The sequence below is a fragment of the Magallana gigas genome, chromosome 6, assembly GCF_963853765.1.
Source record: "Magallana gigas chromosome 6, xbMagGiga1.1, whole genome shotgun sequence".
Classification (NCBI taxonomy): Eukaryota; Metazoa; Mollusca; class Bivalvia; order Ostreida; family Ostreidae; genus Magallana; species Magallana gigas.
In genome coordinates this window covers 48,757,122-48,780,269 of record NC_088858.1, presented here as the reverse complement: position 1 = coordinate 48,780,269, position 23,148 = coordinate 48,757,122, and the positions used below count along the sequence as shown (strand labels likewise).

The window sequence follows — 23,148 nt, the reverse complement described above, 5'->3', positions numbered from 1 at the left end:
GTGCGTTATATGTTACGCGCAATCTGATTGGCTAAAACTTTTACTCGCAAGGGATGGTAACTCGTAAAACTCGCTAGATGGCAGCAATGGACTTGCTAAATCTGCCAAGGGGGAGATGAGAAAAACGAATCGGACACTTGGCTAGCGAAGATGGTATTACCTAGGCGTCCATGACAACCCCCCTTTTTATAAAACTTAATATAAATACAACACATTTTACGATCTGTTGAGATGTAAGCTAGACTTCATTAATAAAGTAAATGATATATCCTAAAATATAACACAGAAGCGACTTATAATAAAAAAAATATCTAAATTGTTCGTGCCATTTAAAATCTGACTATTTACAAGGTATCTCTAAATGAGTTTTCTTGAAGAACAATGCTTAAGAACTCATTACATCGAAGTTATTGATTAGAACTAAATGTTGCCAGCGGTGTTGATTTGTGCTTAGGTTCAAACACTGTTTCACTTTCGGTTTGTCTGAGTAACTGCATAGGAGAGTTGATTAAAATCAACTCCCAAAAATCAAACATCCAAGGCATTTTTGAGTGCATTCCAATACAGCCTTTTTAACATAACTGAATATCCTGAGTATGTAAATTCAGTCGTTAAGGGTTTTCAAACAAATAAAATTATATCACTTCCAATGAATCATACAGTATCTAGAATCATATGTTATATAAACATGAATACAACAAATTCCCTTTCCAAGTCAGACTTGAAGTATAATAAAACACTTGAAGGATATCAGTTGTACATACCGTGCGCAGGTTTTTGCTAAGATATTTAAGCATACACATTTCGTATTTCTATGATGTATACAACATTGCAATTAAGCAATTTGTAGTACAAAAATATTTGAACCAATAATATACTATACATTTTGAGTTCTTGAATAAGAAAAGTTACATTATATTATTTCGTATACACAAAAAGTAGACTTTACATTTCCTTTTTTTCCATCGCTTCCAAAGAAAATCCAATGCGCGAAAACTTAAAAGGCATGCGTACAAATCCATTTTTCTCGTGAAATGCCATCGAGATGGGGTTACTTTCCTCAACTATAGCAAACACGAGTTGTCCGTCCTTGGTCATTTTTTCCGCTAAGGTTCTTGTGACGATACTCCCTAGTTTACTTCTCCGGTATTCTGGTTCTACGTGTAACCCTCCTAAGGCGCCGTATTCATACTGAAGTTCCCAGGCCACGGGGCGTTCGTCCTCTGTTTCGATCAATACTGATGGGAAATGAGTGATTTGGTAATTGGTCCACTTTTCTTTGGTAGGAAAAGGCCATGACTTGTGTACAATCTCCGTATGACGTCCACTTAATTCAGATATTTTAAATCCGTCTGGAACTGTTCTGAAAAAAAAAATGAATTATATATAATCTTGTGCAAATTATAAAAAAAGATTTAAATGCAAATCATTTAAAGCTTGAAAAGTTAAGACCTGATATTGAATGCACTAGAATGCATTTAAAATATTTTTGAAGAGTTTAAATCTTTTGGTTTAATTGGCAGTAATTGATAATCGACCTATCATTGTCACATCTTTGGATGAAAGAATATAACTCTGCTGATGGCTACTCCAAAGAACCAAAGAATTAAAGCTATTTAAAAGAATACTTGAATGAAAGGAAAGTGAGCAAACAAATAAATAAGTATGGAAATGATGTTTATAAATAAGATATCAATGAATAATGTCCCGATATATAGAGATAACCGGACCGTAAAACAGAAACTAAAACAGAAATGCTCCTCAGAACATTACATAACCAAAGCACAAGCAAATCAAATAACTCTAGCCTTTTAATCGTCACTAAAACCAAATGTACAATTACGATTTATTAAACAAATTTAAACCGTCTTTTCAGAAATCTTCATAATTTTGATTTGTAAAAGCTTGTTTTCTCCTTTCTTTCCTTAAACATCTTGGAGAATATATTGAATGCTTGTTGCTTTCTCTTGTCACAAAGGACATGTCATCATAAGAATGACTAAGCCTTGGTGTTATGTGTGTTCTATTTGGCATTTGAATGCCAGTCACTTCAGTCTCCTGATTTGGATACCTGTAGATGAAATTTGCTAGTGGTCATGTATGATTATATTGCATTTGATGATATTGTGGAATATTTACAAAATTATTATTTTTTAGAAAATTTAATGTAAGAAAATAGATTTTACAAACGAATATGGTTAAAATGGGCATGCCTGTTTGATGCATACTTTTTTAATAATGTCATAATTAAAGCGACTTCATCATGTATAATTTAGTTTTTACTTTTTAAACTTGTGTGTGAGTTGTGTGGTGGGAGTGAATGGTATTCATGTATTGGAAATAAAAAGAAATAAAAAAATAAAATTTGCTAGTGGGGATACATTGTAATTTTACAATCACCATTACCAGAATAAGCTATTTAAAATAATTGCTCTTCTAGTTAATCCTGAATTACATTAACTATGCCAAAGGTTTTTATGGAATCTAAGTATGTTTGAATAGGGGAAAATTATCAGGTGTGATCTCTTTATAGTCAGTCATCGTATTTTTGATAAATCTAGACATGTCTTAGCTAGATAGTTGAAGTAAATGCTCTTTTTAATTATATAAATGCAACTCCAAACTGTAGACACATGAATTGTAGAAAAAGTTTAGTTTAATTTCTCGTGTGAAACATGCAATGAATATGTTGTTGAACGTTTCCTCGCGATTCGATTTGATCCCTCGCATCACTCGGCACTATTAAATAAATAATGCCTGTTAGGGAGGATAACAGTTGAAATTGACACCCCGAGGAAACTATTATAAACCAACGCAAAGCGGAGATTGACAATGGTTTTCGAGAGGTGTCAATTACAACTGTTACCCTCACAAACAAGCACTATTCATTTTATTAAATTGAATGTCTTAATTTTAAAGACGACTCAGAGGCGGATCCAGCAATTTGGAAGAGGGGGGGGGGGGGGGTCCATTTGATGAAAACCAATATGTGCAAAATTTATCATTTGTCAATAAACAAGGACTTTTTGAACGTTTCCGTGCGTATACAACTGTATTTAATAAACATTTATCTCATCACTATCTATTTCACATCTAATTCAACAGCAGAGTACACTGCATTATGGAGCGTTTTGCCGTTTTGGTTTAGGTAAGGAATATTTGCATAATATCTAGCCTCAAGAAACCCAAGTCTCCAGCAATGAGAAAGTGCATCTATGCTTGATAGAAAAGAAACACTAAGAAACAAAAAAATAACCCAGACTTATTACGACAAACTATTATGAAAAAGGATTTTTTGGTAATTTTTTATGTCTTTGATGTTTTTAAATTCTGAACTATTTATCGATTTTTATTTTTATCGATTGCCTTCTTAAATAAAGGTCTAAATGATAGGATATGACAAAAGAATGGGAATAATTTATTTGCTGAATAGATGGTACGTGTGTAATACAATGGTAAAAGCAATTGTCGCGATAGGGAACTTGATGTGACCTCTGTAATAGGTGCGCTATATACATCATCCGGTACTACATGTAGTACATATGCGATCATATTTAGAAAAGTTTTGAAAAGTTGGGCATTTTCATAACGGTTTACATATAAACCTTTTACACGGTATTTTTGTAACAGAATTTCCGATTCTTAGAAACAAAACCCAAAAAAGCTTTCTTTTGTGTTTCATGTGTGTATGAAGGTAGCTAGCGCTCCAGAAAAATAGCATAACCCGCATAAGCGGGACATGTAACTTTCTTTGTATTTTTCGTATGAAACGAAGTAAAAACCATCTATTATGATTCGTTTAGTTAATAACTAAACAATACATTTGAAAGCGGTTTTTAAAAGTAAAACAAATGCGTGTACATGTACTTGAACGTCGTTTTACTCGATGGCTTGTCAGTTCAAAACTGTATGAACTATAATCAATTTTTTAAAAAAATAGAGAAGAAAATACATTGTAGATGTTATCATAAATCCGTCTTTAATTTTCCACATGTTTACATGTCCCGGACCCCCCCCCCCCCTCCCCCCTGGATCCGCTAATGGACTTAACTGTTTTTATTTTTGATTTGCATTATTTCAAACGCAAAACTGACTTGTTTTGAAATGGCGTAAATTCTACGGCGAACCATACGCGCATGATTTACGAGCATGTAACAATTCGTTTTATTATACTTTCATGTTAAATACTGAAATCTGATTGGTTTAGACGCAGTTGGTAATCCGTTCTATTACCCTCAGCGTTAGCAACACACTTGGCAACGGGTAACACTATATAAATAGTGCCTGTTTGGGAGGGTAACAGTTGAAATTGACACTCCGAGGAAACCATTGTCAACCGACGCGAAGCGGAGGTTGACAATAGTTTTTGAGGGGTGTTAATTTCAACTGTTATCCTCCCGAACAGGCACTATTTATTTTGTTATACTGAATGGCTTAATTTTAGAGATTTTTTTACTGCTTTTATATAGAAATGACGTGAATTCCACGGCGAATCGTACGCGCATAATTTACGCGCATGTAACAATTCGTTGTGTTACCCGTTGCTAAGTGTGTTGCAAACGCTTAGGGCAATAGAACGGATTATCAACTGCGTCTAAACCAATCAGATTTCAGTATTTAACATGAAAGTATAATAAAACGAATTCGCGTACAGTTTGCGATAGGATTCACTTTATTTCTGTATAAAAGCAGTAATATTTTCTTTAAAATTAAGACATTCAGTATAATAAAATAAATAGTGCCTGTTTGAGAGGGTAACTGTTGAAATTGACACCCCTCGAAAACCATTGTCAACCACCGCTTCGCGTCGGTTGACAATGGATTTCTCGGTTCAACAGTTACCCTCCCAAACAGGCACTATTTATATAATGTAACCTGATGCCCATTGTGTTGCTAACGCTGAGGGCAATAGAACGGATTATTAACTGCGTTTAAACCTATAAGATTTCAGTATTTAACACAAAAATATAATAAAAAAAATAAATGGTACAAATGCTACTCGTAAAAGGTTTACCAAAATATTGTAAGGTATTGATTTTTCTGGTTTATAACATATCGGAGCATTTTAGAGTTTTTATTAGTAGGGTTTATAGTAACCCATAATGAAAATTGACACAACCAAAACCTAATATTGTATTGTACTTGCTTTGAGTTATTGCTTATGATATGTAAATAATATTCCATAGATAAAGATCAATGCTTACACAGGAAAAGTGTTTCCAGCAGGCAATATATATACAAGTAGATCGGTACGCATTCGTCGAAAAGAGCAGCTATTCGCTGATTGGTTGAAATTAATGAGGGCGTCCATGACATCAGAGCTACATCCTACACAAAATCAATTTTCACTTATCAACAGAATACACCACATACACTTTTTGTTATAATGAGAAAAAAAAACATTTAAATAAAACTTTCCAATGACATCAATAATTTAAGAGACCAATGAATTTGTTTTTCCTCAAATAATAATTAAAATTTAGATTAGCTAAGGGTTGTTACCAACAATTTCCAGAAATCGGTATGTCTCTCTTGAGGCAAACTGAAGAATAGTCTTCAGGTTGGATGCAAATTTCGGACCTTTGCAGAAACCCACAGATATCCAAGTCTCTCTGGTCTACCGATAAATATTTCATATATACTGTAAGCTATTGTGAATGGCGCTGTTAAGGAATTCGTGTCATTATATATTGTTTTTCTTTATCATTGGATATTCCAAATTAATAAAAAAAGCGGTTAAAATTTTTTTCTTTAGGTAAAACTGCTGTTGTCCAATGAAATAAGAAAAGAATGTTTTATGTAAAGGATAACATTGTGTTTGTAAGCATTGTCAAGACACACCGGTCTATCCACGATAAGTAAGGCAGAGAAGTCCGGCCAACTGTCCACCAACACCATCTTCTCTGTCAACAGGTGCTTCCTCCTCATCAACCGGAAATGGACCAGTCCCTTCAATAAAAAACAATGGCATTTTTCTCTACATTAGTCAGTACAATATGAGGAAAATCCGTGGATTGAATGGTACAACGTATAGAAAACCCAATCTAATCATGATATCAGTCGCTGGAAATGTAACTACTTATCCACCTAGTAATAATACTATAATTGGTCATACTAGCTAGTGTTTCAACGACTCTTCCGTGTTTATTATAATATTATCTGGCGTGGTTATCTTTCTCAAAAATTCTTTAATTTTACATCATCCATTTAAACTTGATTTTTTTATTTTAATTAATTTACAACTATTCTTTAGACAAAGATAAAAAGATACGTTTCCTCTACTTCCGCAAGACCAAAGCTTTTAATGGGTTTACTGCAGGTCTTAAATCTAGAAACCTTTAATTATGATAATGAGAAATACATAGCAAAAGTCTTACTTTGAAGAACTTCATTCTTACCCTACAAAATCTCTACAATTCAACCAGGGTTTTGCACTGGATCCACTGGAATGGTGATGTCTGGGTTGTTTACACGACATGTTGTATTCACTTTAAATCTACTGTTTATTTTAACTTAAACATTGTTTAGTTGGCAATCCGTATACATGTAGGTTATTCTAACACACTTTTTTTCTGATTTACATATGACGTCATTTTTATTTGTCAACCCATAACAATCCGACAACTCTGTTAGAAATTCAACCAAACCGGAAGCATTAATGATATCTAGCAAATGCCCTGGTCAATGGTTGCAACTGCTGGTGAATATCAATTCATCGTTCCTAACCTTTTGAGAGTTAGATGAATGTGCTTATTTTACATAATTAAAACATTATTGGATGAAATATAAAACTTTAGTTCAGTTTATTGTCAAGTTATTACTGATCTGATAACAACATGTTCCAATAATCGTGTAATAAAATCACTAGTCACAACATCTGGATCTTCGTTTTAAAGTCTACTCTAATTTTTTTTAACGTTCATGACTTTGAATAACGCTCCGTAATATTTTTTTTATTCCATCCATAACATCTTCTTTATCAAAGTTAGTTGTATTACGTTTATAACTTTAGATAACACATTATATTTCCAGCAAAAGTGAATGAAGTCGATCTAAATTAGATGATCTATACAATTTTCTCTGAACTAGAACCAAAAACAATAGTAGAACTACATGTGTATATATGAAGTAGTCGAAAAAGGACAAATCTGATTTAAATGATGATTGAAATGACTATGAATATAATTTGACATTGATGAAGTACATATTATATATATCCGATGAAAAAATGTTGGTCGAGCAAAGAATCCCACAAACTAAAACTTTGTTAAGACGAAGGCTGACCAATGATGATGAAACTTAAATTATACAAACATAACTTAGATTTTGAGTGTCACGTTGTACGTGTCTTAAAATATTGCAATGTGAAAATAGGATGGAACTAATGTTTTATAAAAAGAAGCAAATATAATCCAAATGTTCAATCTATTAAGGCATACTGTTACTTAGAAGAACCATTGGACACGTTTCCTCTAAGTGTATTTCTTATCCAATCGATATTTTAACAAAAGTATTTTCAAAAAGCTAAGTGTATACTAAAATAAAATAAAACAAACCTACATGAATAGACAGAGGCAGTTCTTTCTCTAGCTTCTGATCAAGGTCATCATACTCTTCAGGGAGAACTTCACGGACAGCCATGTGTACAAAGTATGAAGATGATTTGCTGTAAGGATTTGTAAATGTATGGTACGCCAAATATATATGGGCGGCGGAAAGGGTAATCAAAGTACTGAAAGTACTAAAAAGCGCTAAGCGGGGAAGAAAGTGTTAAAAATATATCGATTGATATGAAAATACATGTAAAGAATCATATCGTTCGTTATTGAGAAAAATTCACTTAATATGTAAAATTGAAATTTCAAATTTACAATTATATAACAATCTGGCTTAAAGCATGTTTAAAGAGAATGCTTGATTTTAAAATTTTAGGAATTTCTGGAAATTGAGATAATTTGTAGTAATTTTATAATGATATTGCTAGTTAGTTTTAAACAGATTTCGCTACTGTTTAGCAGAGCTACAGAGTGCATGCTTCTTGTAAAGTGTTTTTTTTACTGCCTAATTTGTCCATACTGCACATAAATTAGATCATTAAAAACAAATCATATTTGCAAATTAAACGAGGTTAGCTGGTATCACTTTATACAGATTATTACATATGTTTATTGTAGTATTTCAAGTAACTCGACAAAAATTCTGCATTTTTATATAAAACATGGTGTTCATAACTGTAAGATATTACAATTTAAAACACTCAAAACCTATTGATGTTGTAGAATTATTTCAATTATCAGTAAACACCTAAAACACAACTTAATGCATATATATACCATCTTTTTTTTCTCGAAATAAATCATCATGATATGGGTTTTGGAGCACCCGTATCTGATATAAAATAATGATATTTAAATGAAACTTATTGTTAATTTAATACTGGTAGAACAAATGCATCTGCATGCAGGATAACTGCATAATAATTTAAATAAGTTCTCCCTACTGCAAAGTTATATTTCAAGAGTACGTCATCTCCAGGGTACGACCTCTCAGCATCCGCCAGTAGGTGGCGGTATATAGGAAACGCGAAAACGAAAGTGGAAGTAGGTTTAGAAATCTGGCCACAAAAAAGCGCTACAGCTATGCTTAGCGCTTTAAAAAAAATGTTTTTCTTTTTGTAATGGAAAACTTCAATTAATCTAGTTTTTAAAAACGTTAAATTAACATACCGTTGCATAATAAGTATCAATTCGCGCTAATCAATTTACCATTTAATTTATACAGGGATATAATAGCCGCATATTATTTTCGCCCCTTTTTGCCCTCCTTGTCAGCGGACAAAATTAAAACTAAGCGAATTCCAATTTGAAATTATCTCTCTTTAAACACAAGTGTAAATGGGCGAATTTAAGACGGGGATGAAACTATTTGCAAGTGTAGTGAGAGAAAATTACACGAAACTAACCCTATTATCAGTATTTAAAAAAGTATTATTAATAGTTGGAAGCTTGTTGGCGTTCCGTGAGAAGACATTAGAAAGACAGCAATCAATTTCAGAGTAGAAAACAATACCCCACATCCAAATTGAATACTGTAAATTCCTTACTTTACCGTTTTATATCAAATTCTTGAGAACATAAAATCGCGAACGTTAAATTTTGACCATATTTTTATTTTGTTAACATTGTTTGAAAATAAAAAGCGATATTTTACATATAAATATAAACCCTGTAACCAGCATTGTCTCTTGTTAAATAAGTAAATAGATAATTTATTATAGTGACACGTGATAACATAACAAATTGCATGTAGATAATAAAAAAAAAATAATGGACAACCAGCCCATCGAGCCTTTATATCATTGCAAATAAAACTATAACATCTATACACATATCACACTTTGCGCTTTTTATTTTATAAAGATTGTCTGTACCTGTTTGCCTAAAGTAACTTTTTAAAGGTTTGTCTTGGAAAATATGTTAAAAGTGCAATATTACAATCTATGTTAGACATCACTAATGTTGGCTTGTATTCGATATTATTTAATAATTCCGTTCTAAAATTAGAATGCATAATACGATTCGAATAAAAAAAGATTCCTGTCTTCTCTTTGATGTTGTTAACAAGATATCAACTCCTTCCATCAAAAGGTATCCCCTTAAACCGTTTTATTTCAATTCTCATTGGAGGTATCCCACATCTAAATTGTGCAAGAATAGGTCTTTGGGTTTGGAAAGGTTCCTTCTTAGGTGTGTTTTAACACTTTTATACACTATCAACTCTGGTAGTTTATCTTTTCCTTTGCATTCATTTTGATAAGTAACAAATAACTATTTTTTAATTTAGTTACATTATTTAAACAAAAGATGCTTTCTTTGGAGAATAATGCGGGATATGAAGGTGGCGACATTGCAGAAAAATACATAACCCGCTTTAGCAGATTAAGATAATTTTTTTTGAAATGATCGCTACCTTTTTACCCCCATGGATCATCAAAGAAAGCATGTTATTATTTATTTTTACATTTTTAAAAAATAAATTGATTGTAAAAAGTAAGTTAAAAATAACTAAATTACTGGTGATTTACATCAGTACATTAGCTAATAGAAACATCCATGTTTTCTCATATGGATATTAGAGTCATCGTGCAGTCCGTGATGTTTCTTAGGTCGCTGTAGGATTCGACTAATCATTTTAAGCAAAAATAAACAGTTCCTAACGTTTAAAACATTCAATTTAAGACTAAAACTGGAATTTTCACTTCAACATTAAAAATGTAAACACTAGCTTTGTTCCCAAAAAATCGTGACCATACCCCTTAATGCGTGATGCTCATCTAAAATGCCAGTTTGACAAAAGTCCCACCAAAAACGAACGTTTAGTTATCCAATCGTCATTGTCAGCAATCGATTCCATAATCGCATGGCGTTAATACAGTGTCTGTGATGGAAAATTTCCATCCGAGTAAAGAGTTGAAGTTCCTATTACTCTCTATTGTCTTGGTATTTCCTCCTGTTCATAAGATGGATATCAGATAAAAGCCTTTAAATGAGATATATTTTAACACAACACTTAGTCTTTTCAAATTAAAAATTAAGTCTGATGTACGCAAAAGATACTGTAAAGATGGACGTTGCCGCCAGTGGATTCCATGATGACAACAAAACATAATGTATGACACGCCGATCATATAAGGATGACAGAGGTGGTAATAAAAAAATTAAACCTGATTTTTTTTTTAGGAAAACGTAAATTTAGTATAAAATTGAATCAACAGACAGTTGCATTGTAAGATGTGATAAATGCAAAATGAAAAACTATGATGTCAACAATTATCGAAATGGGTTCTGAATGAAATAAACATGTACATGACTCCCCTTTCCAAGTCACTCGTGCACTTTAATTAAACACTTGGAGCGTATCAGTTGTACATATATGCGCTGGTTTGTGATAGCATACGTGGTACGTTTTTAGCATATATACATTACTACATTTAAATAGTTGAATTTACTATAAAATATCATATTTATAAGCACATACATGTAACATTATTCCCTTCATTCATACAGAAGCAATTCATAACACAGATATATTTGAAGAATAAAGTCAATAATATACTTTAGATTTTGTGCTTTTCACTGTCTTGTACAAGAAAACTTACTACAGATTATTTTGTTTTTAATAAAAGTAGTCTCTACATTTCCTTTTTCTTCTTTGCCTCAATACAAAATCCCATGCACGAAAATTTAAAAGGCATGCGTACATATCCATTATTCTCATGAAATGCCATCGAGATGGGGTTACTTTCCTCAACTAAAGCAAACACGAGTTGTCCGTCCTTGGTCATTTTTTCCGCCAGGGTTCTTGTGACGACACTTCCTAATTTACTTCTCCGGTATTCCGGTTCTACATGTAACGCTCCTACGGCGCCGTATTCATGCTGAACTTCCCAGGCCACGGGACGTCCGTCCTCTGTTTCAATCAATACTGATGGGAAATGAGTGATTTGGTAATTGATCCACTCTTCCTTGGTTGCATAAGGCCATGACTTGTGAACATTTTCTGTATGGATATTACTTAATTCAGTTATTTTGAATCCGTCTGGAATTGTTCTGAAAAAGTATATCATACTGTACAAATTAAAGAAAAAATCAAACTAAGCTGTCAAAGTTTTTTTTAATGATAAAGGCAGGAAGATTGATTTACAATAATGCATTTAAAACAAGTTAAGTCTCTTGTGGGGAATAAGATAAAAACCTTTTTGAAGAGGTTTTATCTATTTGATTTAATTTCAAATAATTGATAATTGACCTATCTTTGCAACATTTTATTTAATATAACTCAGTTGATGGTTATTTAAACGAATAAAAACTATGTAAAAGAATAAGTAAAATAAGCAAACAAATAGATTAACATAGAAATTATGATTCGTATGGTGGCATATCTTTGCCCCTTGTGTGCAAGTTAATTTCTATCAAATAACTAAGTTGCATGTTGACATAAATAAGTTGTATGTCAACATATTTATCTCTCATGTTGACATAAATAAGTTGAATGTCGACATAAATAAGTAGCATTTAGCATCATCAAATGTCACATGTGGGCGATATTTGAGATTTTTTATATTTCTTATTTGATTGCTATTTTCGTGCATGTCAACATAGTTATGTTGCATGTTGACATAACTATCTTGCATGACAACATATTTATCTCTCATGTCGACATATTTGACAAAAAAAACTTGCACACAAGGGACAGAGATATGCCATCTTAGTTTCTATATTAGATATCAATAAATAATGCCCCGATATATACATTAATGCGGAAAACTGAACTAGCTGATAACCGGACCCTGAAACAGAAAATAAAACAGAAACCGCTCCAAAAACGACAATACATCACCAAACCAGATGCAAACCAAATAAATCTAGCCGTTGTCAACTGAAAATGACATACATATTTAGGTTTTCTACTTGGAATTTGAATGCTATTCACTTTAGTCACCTGTTTTGGATACAGGAATTTTGCTTGTAGGAATAATTTAGGAATTCCTGTTATCAGAATAATCTATATATGAAGAAAATTGCCTTTTTTATATTTATATAAGTTAATTTCGAATTATATTAAGCACGTTAAAGGTTTTTATGGAATCTGAGTATGTTTGAATGTGAAGGAATTTTGCTTGTAGGAATAATTTAGGAATTCCTGTTATCAGAATAATCTATATATGAAGAAAATTGCCTTTTTTATATTTATATAAGTTAATTTCGAATTATATTAAGCACGTTAAAGGTTTTTATGGAATCTGAGTATGTTTGAATGTGAGGAAAAAACAGGTGTGATCTCTTTATTGTTAATCGTCCTATTTTTATCAAGCTGGACACAATATTTTTTCTCAGCTAGATAGTTATAGTTTATGTTTATTTCTCAAACATTAAAATGCAACTTAGAACTTACAATTTTATTGACGAAAACCATTGCTGATTAGAGTAATGTTTAATGTGTTTAGTAAAGTTTTTTTTTCAATAATTGTTATTTTCTTTTAGTGCTGTTAAAAGTTATGGAATAACTTTTTAAGTTTGGTTTTTATATGATAACAAGCAAAAAAAAACAAAACAAATAAACTAAGCCAATGAAATAAATAGGATATATTCTGTTAGTGCATCGCTTCGCTAAGCAACAAATCAAGTGGTACTCGAAAAAAACCACCAAAATATACTTATTTTTTATCTCTGATGTATAAAATGCATGGTTTCAATGGTACTTTGAGTAGAACTTGTTGTAATTCACAATGAGATTTGAGTAACCTAAACGGAACATTGTCAAGATAGTTCTGTAAGTCTTTGCTCACAATATGTAATGTAATCAATATTTCATAGAATGTGATAAATGCTTACAGAGGAACAATATTTTCAGCGGGCAGTGTATATACCATGACATCGGGACACAGTCGTCGAAAAGGGCAACTAGTTGCTGATTGGTTAAAATTGATTAGGGTGTCCATAACGTCAGGGGTACATCCTACACAACAATGAAGTTCATTCATCAACATAATATCTCTCATTTACCCTTTTTCTTTTAATGAAAAAAAAACCTCTATCAAATCGAACTCTTAAATAAGATAAATATTTCAATAGACAAATTAGTTTGTTTTTCTTCGAATGATAATTGAAGTTTAAATTGGCCAAGTTGTGTTACCAATAATATATAGAGGTAGTGATGTGTCTCTGGAGGCAAACTGAAGAAAAGTATCCAGGTTGGCTGCAAATTCTGGATCTTTGCAGAAACACACAGATAACCAAGTCTCTCTCATCTAAAGATAAATGTGAAAAAAAAATTCAATTTGAGTGCACCTAGATGGCGTTGAAACAGAACTCGTTCCATCTTTTATTATTCACTACTTTACAAAGTTTTTGTACTTGATATTCAAAAAAACGAATTGTAAAGATTTTACCTACTTTAAACCGTCATAAGAAAAAGAGAAATTACTGTAAAGTACAACAGTGAAAATTCAATAGCGTTGTGGAAACAAACCTGTCTCTTTATGATAACGAGAACAGAGAAGTTCGGCCAACTGTCCACCAACATCATCTTCTCTGTCAGCAGGTGTTCCTTCCTCATTAACCGGAAATGGACCAGTCCCTTTCATTAATCAAAGTACTGAAGAACTGACGGGAGTTGATTTTATCGATAATTATTTGTTTTAGAATCAACAATATATTATTTTGCATGGAAAGTAGTTTCCTATATGTACTTGAATTATGCACATTTTTTAAAATAAGAATTATTCTCCGACAAGAATTTCGCGAAAACCCCATATGAATCATGTTGTGTAATATTCAAAGAATTAATTCCATCAAACTACGTATCAGTAATCTATATTTCAAAGAAATAGTATGGATTCATGCAATATTGAACTCTAATCCCGTTCAACCAGACGCTCGGCTGTCTCCGTTAATCTACGATAAGTAAGAGAAACTCTCTGCTTGTCGGAGAATAACGGATATTTTGAACTCTGGCTTAGGAATACATACAATGTACTACATAAAATATCTAAATTTTTCGTACCATTTAAAATATGACTATTTACAAGGCATCTATAAATAAGTTTCCTTGAAAAATAATGTTTTAGAATACATTACATCGAATTTATCGATTATTTTCAAGGACTAAATGTTATCAGCGGTGTTAGTTTGTGCTTAGGGCCAAGCACTGTTTCACTTTCGGTTTGCCTGAGTAACTGCATAGGAGACTCAGAGTTGATTTAAAATCAACACCCAAAAATAGGGTTAACTTTTAATAAATATTAATGAATGATTTAAACACGTTTTTGGATTTGAAACAAATAACATTCAAAACAATTTTTATAAACTTTATATGCATTTTAGTTGCACTTACATAACTATGCATACATTCATCCAAACATCAAAGTGTTCACTTGGACAAATAGAACTATTTAAAAACACCAAAACATGTTTTACTACGTAGACGTTTTCTATTGGCGTGCTTCAAATTTAAGCAATTTTGAGTCTTCAATGAGTCTTCAAATAATGGTCTCAAATGTAAAACAAATACACGGGCTAAATAACCATTGAGGAAAGAAGCAAAGCAGATAAAATGAGAGTGTCTGGATTGGTTTTATGACAAGCTGATGTCATTTTCAATTTACCTTAAATTTTGTCTTCGTCATTGATTTAGATATTTGACATTCCATATTAAAAATCATTTTAAAGCGATTTTCTCTGATTGAAGTCGGACATCATTTAAATTTGTCAACCTAAACAATCCAAAAGACCGCTTCACTGAACATATTCACTGAAAGTTATATAAAGTTTAGTCGCTCAAAGAGTAAGACATACATTTACTTCATATATAAAACAATACACGAAAGAACATTAAAAATTTCTGTTCGGTTAATTGTAGAGTAACTACTGATCTTATTACAACATATATCGATAAGTGTGTTATCAAATTCTCTAATCAGAACATCTAGATCTTTTTTTTAAACTGCATACTTGTTTTTTTTTTTAATCCATGACTGTGAATAACACTTTTGTCTTGATTATTGAAACCGGGCAGAACAGAGACACTTTACTTCTCTCTTATGGAGGAACGTCAATCGTGTAAATATATTATCAGCAAAATAAAAATATTATATGAATAGCACAACTTTAAATGATAAAATATGTATCTCTGAAATAAAACACACCTTAGATTGTCACCTTGACTAGCGCTAATTAGTTTTTCTTCAAGTGTCTTTTTGTAATTGTCATATTCGATAAGTTTCAATAAATCAATTCAAATATTACATTATGAAAACGCGTGCATTAAAATATCCATCTGATTTTGCTTTTGAAATGTTTTAAACATCAGCCGTTGAATGGCATATGTTTATCTAAAAGAGCCATTTCCTTTGAACATATATTATTATATATCTGATATTGAAACAAAGCGGTATGTACACGTCAGTGTACGATAGAGATAAATTAAAATAAACATACACAAATGGATAGTGGCAGTTCTTTCTCTAGCCTCTGATCAAGTTCATCATACTCTTCAGGGAGAACTTCACGGACAGCCATCGTATTAGCCTAGTTTGAAGAAAATTCCTATTTTCTGTAGTGTACAGCTGTATTCATGCCGAGTATATATGGACGGCGGAAAGGGAAATCAAAAGAATTTTACGCCACTAAGCAAGAAAAACATTAAGGTACATGTAGCTTTAAATCGCATGACAATGTAGGAACAAAAAGTATATCATGGTCAATTAAAAATACAGACATAGTCACTTATTCAATTAATTTGACAAAGATATATTGCCTATAAATTTAATCTAAATAAACATATAATAATATTTATGAATTCAACAATGAGAACAACCCACATAATTTGATGTTCAGAAACCTGACATATTTATCTTAACTAATAGAGACAAAAGGAGAAAAAAGAGAAGACCAGAAATACAGAAATACATGTATACTGTAGTAATTATAAAAGCGCACGTTATTTAAAGTCATTTAAGTTGAGTCGTAGATTATGAAAAAAACATTCCTTTTCCATTTGCAAGTGCACTACTTTTTTCGAAGCGAGTTGTTGAAACTTTTTTTCACCCCCCCCCCCCACCTCTCTCTCTCAATGAAAAACCACATATTCAGTGATGCAGTAGTACATGTAAATTACATAAGTTATTGTTAAATGGTGATGTGTGAAAAAAAGTCGTTCCACAAATTTGGTTTTTGAATTTATGCTTAATTTCTTGAAACTTTGCGTAATGGTATGGTATGGGAACACCATACAGTTTAAGGTTTTATGTGTTGACTGTTGTATCCTAAATCGAGATATATTTTCGATAACAATATATTCTGTTAATTGTTGATAATCTTTTTTTTTTTTTTTTTTTTTTTTTTTTTTATAAATCTTTGACATGTCTCCTGATGTTCTGAAGATAAAAGTAAGCGTCGGTGTACGAGTCCGACTTCGACATCTCGAAATCTGGAAATGTCTATTATGATTTATCGGATGACGAGATAATCATTTGACAATAGAAAAACAAGTTGCTGTCCACTAAAAAGGGACTGTAATACTTGGACCGTATGTACGTGTTTCTTAAGGAAACGCAAAAGCCTAAGATTATCAGAGATTTTAACGAATCTTGTCCACTGCTTGATATTAAGACATCTACAGAGGTGACCTCTTATTGCAAAAAAGCGTTATGATAAATATTATAGAAGCAATCCTTGATACAGTGCCTTAAACCTCTATATTTGTACGTTATACCACGTATAGCAATAATATTTAACCTCAAAACTTATAGGGTTCATACTTCTAAAATACTTGTGAATTTTATTACTGAAGACAGCATGATCACTTAATAAGGCAATAGGCGATTCTGTGCAAACATTACGCCTCGCACGACTTTGTTAACTATATACAGTTGACAGGTTCGTATAAATTTAGTTCATATTATGGTCCATTTTTCTTGAAATGTAAACCTTTGTACATATACAGAGATATAATTATTCTATCATTTATTTTATAATTATTCAATCATGCAATAAGCGTAAAAATATTTATCAGGAAGTACACTTCCCTCTTTAACCTAAAGTAAAGATATTTCGGAAAATTACAATTAATGCAATTTAATGCGTGTTGTAGTTTTGGCATAACGTTAACTTATTGCATAATACTGACAGTTCAAATTACATGCAAATTATTTCTTTAAAAGGAATAGTTTGTTTCTGCATACTGTTCACCGACTACTTTAAAGGAACACTTGAATCTAACAATAGAATTGACCTATAGGGCCGGTATTGGTTTCTGACTTTACAAAAAGCGTATATCGATTTCCGTTCCACTTCTTGATTTTAGGCCATACATAGTAAACTCTTAGGTTTGACAAAAAGTTTCACAGTCGTTGTCCGAGCAGTATGAACTTTTTCCAGTTTACATTCTATAATACGATACATGTTCTTTATATGGGTTTATTTGCAACAAATAAAATATTAGCAACTATCAAAAGTCTCGCGTGTCGCGATTTCAAAGGTTGCAATCCCTTTGACTTTATGAGAAATAATGCACGTCGCCTTATTTTTCCAACAGATATAAAAGAAGGAGTGATGTTTGTAGATGTAAAAGGATTTTCATGATGCGTTCGAACACTATCATCATTCACTGTACATCAAATTGAACTCTTTTCCCCATTAACAACTGTATCCTTTGTATAAGGGGTCGTACCTGATGCCGAATTGACAAGGGGCGGAGAACTCTAACTGACTAACCTATTTTTTTCAATCAATAAACCGTCCTCTTGCATTTTTGGCTTAAAATGTCACCAATGCGCACGATCTTTATATAGAACGAACTGCATCTACTTTGCAGTACTTCTTTAACAATTCTACCATTTACTATAAATGTTCTGGAAAGACTAACGCTACAGTTTGTGCTCGGCATGATTATTTTTACACATTACCTGTATCGAGTAACACAGAATGAATGATTCCTTTCCTTAAACAAAGCGAGCTCACATAAGGATATAGTTCCGTTTGAATGCTTTTACATGTAGTAAAGTATATACCTTTACCATCGATATCTTTAATCTTAAATTCAAAGACCATATGTGCATTTAAGGAAAAAAATCGAAATAAAATATATAAAATGCACAATTCTTGATATAAAAAAAACGTTGTTAATAAATGTAGTTGATTTTGAAAAAAGTATGCCCACAGATGGAAAAGCAGGGCAAAAATAAAACATCATTTGGGACATAACTACTGAACTATCCTATCACTTTCACTTTTAGATGTAAATGTAGACCAGCATGATAGAAATTAGTTTATAAAATGTTTGTCTTTTTTGCTAAATTTGACCACAGGGCCGAGATGCCTATAAAAATATATCTTGATTTATTCCTTTGAAATAAAGTTATCAAAATATCTAACATTTTTTTATAGGGAGGCCAGTCCTGAAGGATATTTAGGCCAAAAACCATTCTAAAATATACCATTTTCCTGAGAAAAATCTTTTTTAGCAAACTTTGAAGATAAATGATAAAATTGCAAGAGCAATATGACAGGTTTAAAATGCAAATTCAAAAAATTTAGAGATATGTACGATAAAAAATATCAAAACATTGTAAATTCAAAAAGTGATTTTTTCCGGAAAATCTATCTCCACTATAGGTCAATTTCTCTTTTTTTGGCAATAGATTCATTACAACGCCTTTAAGAGCATGTGCAAATTACATGGAATCTTGATCCGGATATAGACGTGTGTTCGTCTGGTTCCCTAGCTATAGGCGACCCATAATCCCGCGTACTAATGTACCAGGCTTACTCATGCGCAAGTGTAATTTTCCCCATTGCATGCGGTTTAATCTCATTGATATATTTTCCGCGTGGACCTCAGAGTCCATGCCAAAAAGGCCATGGACAAAAAAACCCTGGTAAAGTTGCAGTTGACCTCTCACTCATTTCACAAACATTTGTGATGCAGGAGAAGACGACTTCTTACATACTACAATAATATTGTTGGTCCTGGAGAAGCAAGGGAACATGGAAGTTTGAAACACATGTCCGAGATAAATTTCCAGAATAGGTGGCTTAACACCGTCAGCAACAATAAGATAACTGTTAATATAAAAAAAGTTATAATGGAGGGTAAAATCATGATTATGATAAGAAATGAAGATGGATAGGACATATGCCATGCTAGCCGGAGAGCGACATCATCAAGCTTGTATTATCCTGGAACTTATAAAAATACAAGATTAAAAGGCAAAAGAAGACTTAGCAGAAAATATCCTGATAAAAGCCTTTGTGTGTATGTGTATTCTACATTGAAAGAATATTTTAGGGAGGACGAAATAAATGATTATCGAAAATCTTCAGCTTTGTTTGTGTCATATAAAACTTTCTTTCCTGTGACAACTAATAAAAGAGTAAAGCCAATTTTTTTTACTTTTGCCTAAGATTAATTAATTACGACATGTGATAGTGTATCTCAGTGTCATATGATTGGTATTGAAAAACCTCTAACATGTGTTAGCCTACGTTAATATCTGGTTATTTTTGTGACTAGAACATGTTGCCTAAGATTAATTAATTACGACATGAGATAGTGTATCTCAGTGTCATATAATTGGTATTGAAAAACCTCTAACATGTGTTAGCCTACGTTAATACCGTCCATTTTTGTGACTAGAACATGTTGCCTAAGATTAATTATGCATAATTTTGAATGCTTGTCTTCCCCCTCAATGTCCAAGTATCTCATCCTTATAGTGTTCCGCACAATGCTGGAAGAATTTTTTTTTAATTTACAATTGATTTTCAGCACGCTAGAATGTATGAATGTGTTTTTGTTTAATATGGGCTTGTACTAAATACTTTGATTGATAATGAGTGAATTTAAGATTTTATCCCTAAATTGTAGAGGGCTCCATGATGTTAACAAACGAAAAGATGTGTTCAAATATTTGCGAGAACAAAAAGCATCCCTGTACTGTTTACAAGATACTCACTGTACTGAAAATGATAAAAGTGTTGTATATGCACAATGGGGCCTGGACTTTTTAATGAGCCCTGGTAATTCAAACTCAAGGAGAACACTGACCCTTACGAATAATAATTTTGAATATACTGTATAGTTATTACAAGGAAGGAATATAAACTACTACAATACGCAGATGATACTGTTTTACTATTAGATGGTTAAAAAAAATCATTAAAAAATGCCTTATCTCTTATGGATCAGTTTGCAAAATACTCAGGTTTAAAACCGAATTATGATAAAACATTATGTGTTAAAATAGGTTCACTATCAAATTGCAAGGAAAATATACTCCCAGAGGTTAACATAAGATGGTCCCAGGAGCCGTTTACAGTTCTTGGTATAACCTACTGCATAGACCTAAACCCTATAGCCATGCATGAATTGAATTTTTTACCTAAATTATGTGAAATGAAAAAACTTGTTGCTTCTTGGTCGAAACGTCTGTTAAGCCCAGCTGGAAAAATAACTGTAATAAAATCTATTATTTTGCCAAAAATTATTCACTTAATTAGTGCTCTTCCAAATCCTCCGTCTTGTTATATGAAGGAGTTAGAACAACTTTTTTTCAATTTTCTATGGAATAATAAACCTCCAAGAGTGGCAAAAAAATGTATCACACAAAACTATGAAGATGGTGGACTTAGAATGATAGATCTAAACAATTTATGTACAAGTTTAAAGATCACACGGATTCGTAGATTTCTAAATTATACTTCCTCTTGGAAATCACTATTACTCAGTACGTTGCCAAAAATTGAAAAGATTTTTTGTACGGAAATATGTTTACAAAAGTTTTGTCAAGTTGCTGTACAAACTTGTTTTGGAGAGATGTATTTGATGCTCTATTTAAATTTAGGAAAATTGTTGAAACCGAAGTGTCTGAATCTGTTGTTCAGCCAATCTGGTATAATGAAAATTTTAAAATTAACAACAAATTTTTTTTATGAATGCTTGGCTCAAAAAGGTGTTCTGTGTGTATATGATTTTTTAGTACTAATGGTCAAATAATGCAATATGAAGATTTTTGTGATAAATTTGATGTACTGATTCCATTTACAACCTATTATGGTATTGTCAACAATATTAAAATGTTAAAACTGCCTTACGATGTAAATACAATTATGTTCAACAATCCATATTATCCAGTTTTCTTAAAGCCAATTCTCAAAAATATAAAAGGTTCAAAAGAGATATATGATATAATCACAGCTACATCCTGGGAAAAACCAAAATATGAAACTAAATGGGAAAATGAACTTAACCTTGATGTTGACAGATTTTGGTGGAAATTACATAACCGTTCAATTTTTAAGATATCCACAGATGTACAAAATCAATGGTTTCAATACAGAATTGTCCACAGAATTTTAACTACAAATGTATTTTTGAAAAGAATTGGAATTGTGCAATCTGATTTATGCTCTTTTTGTGACCTTTATCCTGAAAACTTGTCCCATATATTCTGGGAGTGTACTTATATTGAAGAACTATGGAATTCTTTTTATGAGTGGATTAATGATCAAACTAAAACGATGATTGATGCCAATATTGTTGATATTTTGTTTGGTAAACTGTCAAAGCACAAAAGTATAATCAATCTTTTGATCATCTTAGTAAAACGCCATATTTATAAGAAAAGAAATAACAAAATGTTACCTTTTTTCGAAGGCTTAAAGAGAGAAATACTGTGTTATAGAAATTTAGAACATTGTATGTATAAAAAAATAACAATGAATACAATTTTTGTAAACGATGGGATATTTTCTCTTCCCTTCAATAAGTGTCCTGTGTCCTCTGTTTTGTTTTGTTTTTTGTTGTTTTTTTTTAAATTTACACTTGGGATACTCTATTTTTCCAACTTCCGCTTTTTTTTCTATTTCTTTTTTTAAACTCGAACAATCTTAGTATATATAGTTACTCTGTGTACACAACCATAAACACTGGATAAATGTGTGTGTATATGCAAAAAATGTCCTATATACAGCTTTTTTCACAATAATATTGTAAATTTGATGACGTCAGGGCCTCCCAACCCTGACATCAAATGAATGTTTAAGTTGTCTGGGACAATAAAATATTTAAATTAAAAAAAAAAAATTTTTACTTTTAAAATATTGTTGTCATGGATGATTTCGTTGAAAATACTAGTAGTAGAAAAATAAGCTTTTATCACAATAATTTATCAAATTCATCTATTGATAGTTGGAACTGCTGAAAATCAAACTTTTATTTCAAAATTGAACTTGGCCAGAAATAGTTGAAATTAAGGTAATGGTCCATACCCCACTAGATAAATAAAATGCGTACAGAATTTTTTCATATTTTTCAAACGTGTATCTGAGGATATGTTCTTATCAAATTTTACCCTGTTTGCTGGTCCATCGGTATTATAAAAGCTAGGACCGTTGCTAAAAATAGAACTGATTGCGGAAAATGGCGCTTTTCTCATACATAAAGAATATAAGCCTAAGCCTGAAATTTGACTTTCACAAAATCATATTTTTACTTATATCCTATGTAAAATAAAGGAATTATTATTTCAAAACAAAAATTTTCATGTTACACTTGTTTATTTATCAAAAAATAGATAAATCTGCATAC

The 23,148-nt window shown here is 31.7% G+C and overlaps 2 protein-coding genes across 5 annotated transcripts; both read right to left on the bottom strand.

The window, feature by feature from the left end:
- Positions 1–221: 221 nt before the first annotated feature.
- On the bottom strand, positions 222–7,698 carry LOC105318181 (glycine N-acyltransferase). Of its 2 annotated transcripts, none has more exons than XM_011415130.4 (5): positions 7,561–7,698; positions 5,842–5,949; positions 5,503–5,617; positions 5,205–5,328; positions 222–1,363 (listed from the first exon to the last, which is right to left on the bottom strand). In XM_011415130.4, the coding sequence occupies exons 1-5, from the start codon at positions 7,639–7,641 to the stop codon at positions 946–948; spliced, it is 846 nt and encodes a 281-aa protein (XP_011413432.3). In that variant the 5' UTR covers positions 7,642–7,698; the 3' UTR covers positions 222–945. The 2 variants fall into 2 exon arrangements, with proteins under 2 accessions (XP_011413432.3, XP_011413433.3); XM_011415131.4 differs by lacking the exon at positions 7,561–7,698 and adding an exon at positions 6,399–6,544.
- Positions 7,699–9,237: 1,539 nt separating this feature from the next.
- LOC136269459 (glycine N-acyltransferase-like protein 3) lies at positions 9,238–16,149 on the bottom strand. 3 transcript variants are annotated; one of them, XM_066087274.1, is made up of 5 exons: positions 15,999–16,149; positions 14,032–14,165; positions 13,696–13,810; positions 13,395–13,518; positions 9,238–11,609 (listed from the first exon to the last, which is right to left on the bottom strand). In XM_066087274.1, exons 2-5 carry the CDS (start codon positions 14,116–14,118, stop codon positions 11,192–11,194), a joined length of 744 nt encoding a protein of 247 aa, XP_065943346.1. In that variant the 5' UTR covers positions 14,119–14,165; positions 15,999–16,149; the 3' UTR covers positions 9,238–11,191. The 3 variants fall into 3 exon arrangements, with proteins under 3 accessions (XP_065943346.1, XP_065943347.1, XP_034323332.2); XM_066087275.1 differs by having other exon boundaries at positions 14,032–14,157; XM_034467441.2 differs by having other exon boundaries at positions 14,032–14,139.
- Between the last annotated feature and the right edge of the window lie 6,999 nt (positions 16,150–23,148).

Bases quoted from the DNA above. Each gene is read 5' to 3' on its own strand.
- LOC105318181 (XM_011415130.4), bottom strand. From the start codon at position 7,641: ATGGCTGTCCGTGAAGTTCTCCCTGAAGAGTATGATGACCTTGATCAG. The intron at 5,618-5,841 runs GTGTGTCTTGAC...ATTTATCGGTAG, and splicing joins TACTTATCGTGGATAGACCG to ACCAGAGAGACTTGGATATC. The intron at 1,364-5,204 runs GTAAGCATTGAT...TTTTTTTTTCAG, and splicing joins GCTGGAAACACTTTTCCTGT to AACAGTTCCAGACGGATTTA.
- LOC136269459 (XM_034467441.2), bottom strand. From the start codon at position 16,079: ATGGCTGTCCGTGAAGTTCTCCCTGAAGAGTATGATGAACTTGATCAG. The intron at 13,811-14,031 runs GTTTGTTTCCAC...ATTTATCTTTAG, and splicing joins TCGTTATCATAAAGAGACAG to ATGAGAGAGACTTGGTTATC. The intron at 11,610-13,394 runs GTAAGCATTTAT...ATACTTTTTCAG, and splicing joins GCTGAAAATATTGTTCCTCT to AACAATTCCAGACGGATTCA.